General features: G+C 42.6%; 2 protein-coding genes across 3 annotated transcripts; one reads left to right on the top strand and one right to left on the bottom strand.

Annotated features, from left to right (window-relative positions):
- The first annotated feature begins 1,287 nt into the window (after positions 1 to 1,287).
- Positions 1,288 to 5,510, top strand: amdhd1 (amidohydrolase domain containing 1). Its single transcript, XM_077543717.1, has 9 exons — positions 1,288 to 1,584; positions 2,432 to 2,538; positions 2,616 to 2,680; positions 2,742 to 3,019; positions 3,155 to 3,380; positions 3,434 to 3,558; positions 3,703 to 3,796; positions 3,858 to 4,018; positions 5,155 to 5,510. Exons 1-9 carry the CDS (start codon positions 1,442 to 1,444, stop codon positions 5,258 to 5,260), a joined length of 1,305 nt encoding a protein of 434 aa, XP_077399843.1. The 5' UTR covers positions 1,288 to 1,441; the 3' UTR covers positions 5,261 to 5,510.
- LOC144034728 (tetraspanin-9) lies at positions 4,050 to 8,141 on the bottom strand. Of its 2 annotated transcripts, XM_077543720.1 has the most exons (10): positions 7,930 to 8,141; positions 7,454 to 7,490; positions 7,303 to 7,386; positions 7,030 to 7,221; positions 6,648 to 6,722; positions 6,353 to 6,454; positions 6,145 to 6,276; positions 5,871 to 5,954; positions 5,713 to 5,788; positions 4,050 to 5,253 (listed from the first exon to the last, which is right to left on the bottom strand). In XM_077543720.1, exons 3-9 carry the CDS (start codon positions 7,363 to 7,365, stop codon positions 5,717 to 5,719), a joined length of 720 nt encoding a protein of 239 aa, XP_077399846.1. In that variant the 5' UTR covers positions 7,366 to 7,386; positions 7,454 to 7,490; positions 7,930 to 8,141; the 3' UTR covers positions 4,050 to 5,253; positions 5,713 to 5,716. The 2 variants fall into 2 exon arrangements, with proteins under 2 accessions (XP_077399846.1, XP_077399844.1); XM_077543718.1 differs by lacking the exon at positions 4,050 to 5,253 and having other exon boundaries at positions 5,555 to 5,788; positions 7,930 to 8,140.
- Between the last annotated feature and the right edge of the window lie 377 nt (positions 8,142 to 8,518).

The raw sequence follows: 8,518 nt of genomic DNA, 5'->3' as shown, positions 1-8,518 counted from the left end.
CTGGACACCTTTGTTTATTGAAAAATTTATCCAGGTTTTGATTATTACTAGTGATGCGCGATATGAAAAATTTCAACCAAAACCGATGCTTTGTCTGTCCGATACCGATAACCGCAAAATGTATATTTTAAAATTTAATATAGTCTTCATGGATGTGGCTTGTACATCCAGGAGAGTAACAAATGTAGGCTGCAGTGATGAAAAACTATTTTAGTAGCTCTGATCTATAAGAGCAAACTAATTTGTCTCTTTCAAATGTTTATTTTCATTCCGCTGTTGAAAACGTTAGCAAAGACACTCACGGAGCAAACATTTACCATATGAAATAGCTAACAAAATCATTACACAAAAAAAGTGCATCAGTTGAAAATTGTTTAACAGAACTATGATGGTTTTAGTGTATCTGCAACAACAAAAAAATGCAATAGGACTGCGTCTATTCAACTATAAGTGGATGAGGTAGGTAAAATTATATTCCTTAACTACACTATCTAAGTCGTTACTCAAAAATAAAATGAACCCCCAAACAAAGGTTGACAGAATTACTGGTGTTGTGGCAAACCCTTCTGGGTGGTTGGCTGATTTGGTAATTTCCCATGGTCTAGACAGGCCTTGAAGGCAACAGATTTTTTTTAAAATTTAATTTAAAGCTATGCTCATTAACTTGTCGATCAAGCTGGATGACTTGGGCTATGATTTACATGACTTTGGCGTTAACGGATTTAGCCTTTTAGCAAACGTTTGTATAGTTCCCAAACGCACGATGAGTGGGAACAAAAACCTGCGTGGCGTTGTTGTTTTTAGCATAGCGCCACTAGCTTCTGCCTGCTTCATGTTCTTTCCAAACCACGAGACGCGATGAAAACTGCAAGCGAATAAATGCTAAGCACTTTGTAAGTTAATTGAGGGATTAAATACTGATTTACTGCAATTTAAATCATTGTTTGTTAGTAGTAGTCAAGTGGTAAATTTATTTAAAAAATTGATAATTTAAAAGAAAAAAAAACATTGGATTCCGTTAAGGAAAAATACATTTCAAACTAAACAATTAATTCAATATGAATCTTTCTTCTTTTTTCAAGTGAAGTAAAAACAATTTTTTTGTCTAACCCATTACAATGATTAGTTGTTCGCAACAAGTCTCTTTATTTTAACACTAGTTTCTGTCATTATAAATTAAGTTATACAGGTAAAAAAAATATATTGCACTAGTTATTGCAATTTGTTCAACTACATGATTATAGTTCACGTAGACAAGACATTTCCTCTAAACTGACAGGCTTAGCTGTTTTTCTGGGGAAGGGGACATCTGAGCGCCGCCCCTTGTGCACTTCAACCTCTGCTGTTCAAATATTTGTTAAAGAACAAGAAGGGGGGGAAAAAAAAGTCAGGCTGCTCTCCGAAGCGTAAAAGCTAACACAGATCTGGAGAAAGAGACAACATGTCGGTGGCTCGTTTGAAACTCCTGGTGAAAAACGCTCAGCAGGTGCTTGTGATTTGTAAGAATGGCGAGAAATATCTCATAAAAGGCGACAGCGACATCGACATTCACGTCATCCACAATGCAAGCGTCGTTGTTGGCAGGTTAGTGGGGGAAATTAAAGCTACAAGATAATGAACTCAATTCTTTTTAAAACAACATTTTAGTATTTTGCTGAGGGGATTTCTGCTGTCGTTGATTGGGATTAATTGACACGTTCCAACAGCGCCCCCCAGAGGCTGTTGCGGGTCACTGCACCACAAGACATGCCAATAAATTGCCATTTTCGTTTTGTTTCATTCATTATCAGCAATAGTAATTCTAATTTTAACTTATTTTAATTGCATATATTTACTGTCAGCATGACACACAAAAAAGTCAGCATTCCTATATTTAATTTCAATGGTGAGTTTACATTTTTTTTGTTCATTTTTATTGTCTGCGTTATTTCAAATTTTAATGGTTAATTTCAATTGTTTTTTTTACATTAGTCATCAATATAACTAAGTAAAATTTATTTTAATCATAAATTATTTATTTTAATTTATTCTTTTCACCATTGAAATACACCATTTATAATTTTAATGCTGACTATTAACTTAAATAAGTTATTTTATTTGTTATTCATTCATTATTATTCGTAATTTTAATAGTAAATGTATGCGTTTAAATATTTAGATTATTAGTGTATCATATTTTTATATCAGTGACAGACCAAACTTTATTCATAATAATTTAATTATTTTTTGTTTCAATAATTACATTGCTACATAAGAGATGGATCTGCAGCCTTTAATTTAATTTTTTTTCATTTCTTCACCTTTGTAAAAAAAAAAAAAAAAAAAAAAAAATCAATATTACGTGAAAAATTTATGTCTGCAGGCTATGTAAAAAGATTTGTATTTTACATGAATATTTTCAATCTGAATGACGACTTTTTGTGCTGGTCAGCGACGGTCTAATTAAGGCGGTTGGTCCCGCCGATGTGATCGAGTCAGCGTATTCGCACGCTTTTTTCGATCGCGTAATCGACGCAACGGGGATGTGCGTCCTGCCTGGTGAGTGACGCCCACCTCCACTCACCCATTTGAAACAATATCATTATTATGACCGATGATGATGATGATGATGGTAGGCTTGGTCGACGCTCACACGCACGCCATTTGGGCCGGAGACCGCGTGCACGAGTTTGCAATGAAGGTAAAAGCAACACGTCGCCGCGGTGATGCAATCAGACGGACTGAGCACGTTTCCCGCGCAGCTGGCGGGCGCTACCTATATGGATGTGCACCGCGCGGGCGGCGGCATCCATTTCACGGTGGCGCACACGCGGGCGGCTGCCGCCCAGGACCTCCAGGCCTCGCTGGGCGGCAGGCTGGAGCGCATGCGGCGGGCCGGCACCACCCTGGTGGAGGTCAAGAGCGGCTACGGCCTGGAGCTGCCGACCGAGATGAAGATGCTGGAGGTGATGGAGGAAGCCCGCCAAACTCTGCCCATCGGCATCTCCTCCACGTACTGCGGCGCCCACGCCGTGCCCAAGTAGGTCACAACGAAACTTTTTCACGGTGGTTTCACACCAACTTTTTTTCTGGCGTGATTCTGTACATCAACCGTGTGAGAAAGACTCCAAAAATCAAATGTTCTTACCTCCATCCTTCCGTTGCGTGTCTGCAGAGGAACGAGCATGGAAGAAGCCACAGAAGACGTCCTGCGGGTTCAACTTCCCGCTTTGAAGGAGCGCATGGCGGCCGGGACTTTGCGGGTGGACAACATCGACGTGTTCTGCGAAAAGGGCGTCTTCGACGTGCCCAACGCGCGCGCCATCCTGCAGGCGGGCAAGGACATGGGCCTCAACGCCAACTTCCACGGAGACGAGCTGCACCCCATGAACGCCGCCCAGGTAGGCGTCCGTTTCGCCAACGTCGCGCCTCTTTTTGATCGCCCCGTCCACAGCTGGGGGCGGAGCTGGGAGCGTTGGCCGTCAGCCACCTGGAGGAAGTGACGGACCAGGGCATCGCCGCCTTGGCCCGGGCCAAGACGGCGGCCGTCCTGCTGCCGACCACCGCTTACATTCTCAGGTAACATTTACACATTCCTATAATGATGCAGGGTGATTAGTTGTTGCACCTCGGATCGAAATATCAATATTTGATGGCGGACTATTGATACTGTTTATTAAAATGACAATCCCATCACAGTATCAATAACCTGCGTGTGCCCAGGTTAGCTCAGCCGCGGGCGCGAGCCATGTTGGACGCGGGCGTCATCGTGGCCCTGGGCAGCGACTTCAACCCCAACGCGTACTGTTGCTCCATGGTGAGTGACCCGCGACATCCGCTCCGACACGTGTCGTTCCTAATTGCCCTCCCACCCGAAGCCCATCGTCATGCACTTGGCCTGCGTCAACATGCGGATGTCGATGCCCGAGGCCTTGGCGGCGGCCACCATCAACGCCGCCTACGCCCTCGGGCGCTCGCACACGCACGGATCGCTGGAAGCGGGAAAACACGGCGACCTGCTGGTCATCAACGCCCCGCGGTAAATAAGCTCTTGAATCGTTCAAACCAAAAACGTATAAATACGTTTATTAATACTTTGTCCTTCACTCCCAAAATTTAATTTATGTTTTTTATGCAAGACTATACAGAAGGCTTTGATGCAGCTTCTGAAGCAATCTGCCAGCAGATGGCAGCAGAGTATAAGAGATCAAAAAGGGCCATGTTGCAACAAGCTCTTTTTGACAGTGTTTTCACCAGGAACGCGAATAATGATGAAACTTAGCTATATTCTAATGCTAATTGCTGCAAAAAAGATGAAGCGACACTAATCTTTCTTTTGGTAGGTTCCATGTTTTCAAAGCAACAACACAATATTCTGTGGGCCTTGCAAAATCAGTCCAAATCCAGTAAAACAGCCGGGAGCGAAGGGGGTTGCTTCAGTGAAAATGGCTAGGAGTGAATGAGTTGAAGGTGAAGTCAAAATTATTGACAATAATATGTTCTATGCAGCCCCACTACTCTAAATATGGTATTCTGGTTAATATTGCGTTAGTGGAATATGAGTTAAGCAGCAAAATCCTGCAATTTTTTAAAATCAGTATCAGAAGGTCACAAATGTAATATTAATCAGAATATCATGTTTAGACGAGTGAGGTCAAATAATGATATTATTGTCAACAAATGTTTGAGGTCGACTTCCTCTTTAACTCTTTGACTGCCAAAAACGTTAAATAACGTTTAGTAAAATCCTACGGAGGAGTGCCAAAGACGTTAAAAGACGTTTGTTTCAAAACAGAGGTGAAACAAACCATTTTCTATTGTTGATTACTCAAAAACGGAATAAGGTAGAAACAAACTTTTTTTTCTGATGAAAGATGAGAGTCCAATCTTTAATTTGGTAGTATGTGTGTTTCCATAGTCCAAAAACATAATTTTCTGTGGACCTTGAAAGATCAGTCAAAAGATCAGTCAAAATGCTTAAATCGGCTGGCACCCACGGCATCCCTTTTCTGAAAACGTCTGGCAGTCAAAGAGTTAATACAATAATTGCGGATATCGGTGTGTATTTTTTTTTTTTGCGCTTACGAAATACCCTAAGGTGCCACAAGATGGCGTGGTGGATTTAATGGTCATTAAAAGGAAGAGAGTGGCTCTGACTGATACGTTTGTCTCCAGGTGGGAGCATCTCATCTACCAGCTGGGCGGACATCAGGAGCTCATCCGTTACGTGGTCGTCAAGGGCGACGTCGTCCACGACAACGACAAGACGCTGGCCTTGTGAAGGAAGACGTGTTAGGATAAAAAAAAAAATGGATTGAGTTGAATTCAGAATTCAGTTCAATGATTATTGCTGGTTATGACAAATCTCGGGTCCAGTGGTGCCTTGAGATACGAGCGTTTTTGGAGTGGAAGAAGAAGCACAATATCCATTGAATTGAAGCAACAACAACAACAACAAAAAAAAAACGGATTCACTTCTCAACATTCTATTTGTCGTTTTTGCATATTTTTATTAAAACACAGAACTCGTATTTCAAGGCATCATTGTGCTTATCTTGTATGTAGAACAAAAAACTGGATTAAATGTGTGCTTTTATTGAACATGTCAGGACACTTGTAACAAATATTTTTGGTATAAAAGTGATTACTCATCGTCATAAATGTATGTCATGGAATAATGCATATTATAAAAAGATGGCGGTGTGCACACTGCATATTGTGCGTGGAATGTACCGGGTCAAGCTTGGTATTTCTTCCCGGCGCGGTGGATCTGCTGGTACAAGGTCATGGAGAACGCCATGCCGAGAAGCTGAAAGTCACACGGCTGATGAAAAGTGCGCCGCCGCGTGCGTCACAAAATGGCGGCCGGCGAAGGTGTTTTTTTTGCTCACCTGAATGACCAGCACACACATGGCGATGGTGCCCAGCAGGTGCTTGTTGTCGTCCAGCCATTCCTCCACTTTCTCGTAGCAGCCCTGAAACCAACACAAAAATGTCATCGATTACTTCCGTCAAACAATAATATTGATTGCATAACTGCATAATTACATTCAATTGGTGAAGGATATTTCAGCTTATGAATTCTTAACGTGACACTTTTGTGGTGTGCTGTGCGATTTATTTCAGAATGTGGCAACCTCAAAATGCACATTTGGATAAACTCACCCGCGTCCAGAAGGCGTTGGAAGTGTTGCGTCCGCATCCCGAATGGACGAGCTGACAGCAGCTGTCGGGAACGGCGTTGACCTGTAGCGCCGCGTACCAGTCGCCGAAACTCGTCACGCCACAGCATCGCCACTGCGCAGATCAATACGTCAGTACAAAGACATTTTTTTTCTTGATTTGTCCACATCCCGACGCGTCTGACTCGTACCTCCCCCTGGATGGCGTTCCAAGCGTCCCGCAGGCCAGCGTTGTTGTCCGTGTTGTACAGCACCAGCCCGTCCTTCAGATCCCGTCTGGCGTTTTCGCTCACCTGCGAGTTGGCGAGTTCATTCACTTCATTTTTATTTGAAAGGGACGATGCACATTCATGAACAACAAATGAAGTTGTAAATATGCCAGATTCTAGCAGCAGTTGCTATTTTGCATCTGTCGTCCTCTGTACATAAATACATTAAAATGCACATCGCAAAACAAAGTGTGGCGTGAATATGCGCGCGTCCTACTTTGTCGGTGTAGACGAAGAAGAGGATGAGGAGGATGAGCTCGGCCAGCAGGATGATCAAGAGGACGATGAAAAACTGGGGAGGAAAAAAAAAGTAAGACAAAAGTCACACTCAATACAAAAAAAAAAAGTTTGTTTTTCATGTTATCAACAGGGCAGGAATATTTGTCAGCCCACCACCCGAAAAAATAATTAAAAAAATCATGCTATAAATGAAAGAAACATTTTAGCGTGTTTTTATTACAAGGGTTGACTATAAAGTTCAAATTCATGTTTTGTTGGATTTAAATTTTTTATTTGATTAATTTGGTCATCCCAGTACTGCAATCCAAGCAAACCACTGCAACGATGCGGGCATCAGTAGCAGGTAGCAGCTGACTCACACTAAGCAGGAGGCACTTGTTCTCCTTGATGGCGCCCAGGCATCCCAGGAAGCCCGTTACCATGACGACGGTGCCCAGCGTGACGATAAGGTTGGCGGCCGACAGCGACGGGAAGGACGGCGACAGCGTGGCGAAGTTGCCCTGTGACACCGACAGCCACACGCCCACGCCCAGCAGGCCGCACCCGCCCAGCTGCAACCAAGACATTGGGCACTCACTTGCGGCCACGTGGGGATGGGACGGGGTTCGATTGCCAGCGAGTCGTGCGATTACCCAAAAGAGCAGGTTGAAGAGGAAGAGCATGTACTTGACACAGCAGACGCAGCCGCGAGCCATTTTGCAGATCACTGGATGGGCCTGAAGGAAAATAATCGTTTACTCTGTGTATGCGTATGTTTAAATGATAATGTCACAACAAACTTACCACTACAATAAGTTGACAGAGGAGAAACCAGGACGACCTGGAAAACAATTCACGTCAATACTGACGATTGAGTGACGCTTCACAATCTGGACTCATTTCCACACTTATAATTAATGGAAGCCATTTTATATTTCTGTCTTTCTCTATTTAATGACTTAATAATGAAGCCATCAGAAGGCACAATGCTATAATAATAGCTTTAAGTGCAATATTATCATAACCATTCTAACGTATGATTAAATTTGTCAACTCAAAACAAACTTGTAAAGTGACGTCACTGGAGTTTGCGCTACAAAAAACGCCACTTAAACTCCTTGCTACATCTAAAACTCACGCCAACTAGACCACCTATAAGACAAAAAAGATAAATAATACTTTTTAGCCCACTTTGGAGGGCTTTCTCGAAGGCCATGACAATTTTCGTGACGGGAAAAATCACTTCAAAGGGAAAAGAAAAAAGAGGGACTATTTCTTACCGCGCTATGAACTGAAGCAAGTCATTCCACAGATTGCTTGCATGCCTTCATCTTTCACATGCTGTTTCTGTGGGAAAAGTTCATTTAAAACAAAAAAACAAAGCTCGGAATCGACGAAGGGCCTGTCAACATTAAAACGATGGTCGAAGTACGGCCACAGGAGAGGAGGAGGGTCTCTGTGTGGGGGGCGGAGCACACAGCGGAGGAAGACACCACACAAGGTCACGTTTTGTGCGCACTGCGCATGACCGAAAATATAACGATCATTTGATTTAACTTATTGCGATAAACATGTTTTTACTGCCGGCTTTTGATTCAGCGTTGTTTTAGTATTTTACGGTGTGTGTGTTGTTTTAGAGACTATGCTATTAATTTATTTCTAACTGTCTTTGTTTTTTCTCAGATTTTCACTCTATGCATTGCATTTTGCATGCAGCTATGTTTTTTTAAGGGCCCCATAAATGTAATTGAGTTGAGGGATTCTGTTTACATTACACACACTATTTATTTGTTTTTTTTAAAAAAAAGTGAGCGCATTACTGTGACATTGGCGAGGCAACACTACGTCACTTTCACCGATGCCACAACA

This window comes from Vanacampus margaritifer, chromosome 15 (assembly GCF_051991255.1).
Source record: "Vanacampus margaritifer isolate UIUO_Vmar chromosome 15, RoL_Vmar_1.0, whole genome shotgun sequence".
Lineage (NCBI taxonomy): Eukaryota > Metazoa > Chordata > Actinopteri > Syngnathiformes > Syngnathidae > Vanacampus > Vanacampus margaritifer.
The sequence above is the reverse complement of the archived record's forward strand: the minus strand, read 5'-3'. Positions and strand labels throughout refer to the sequence as shown.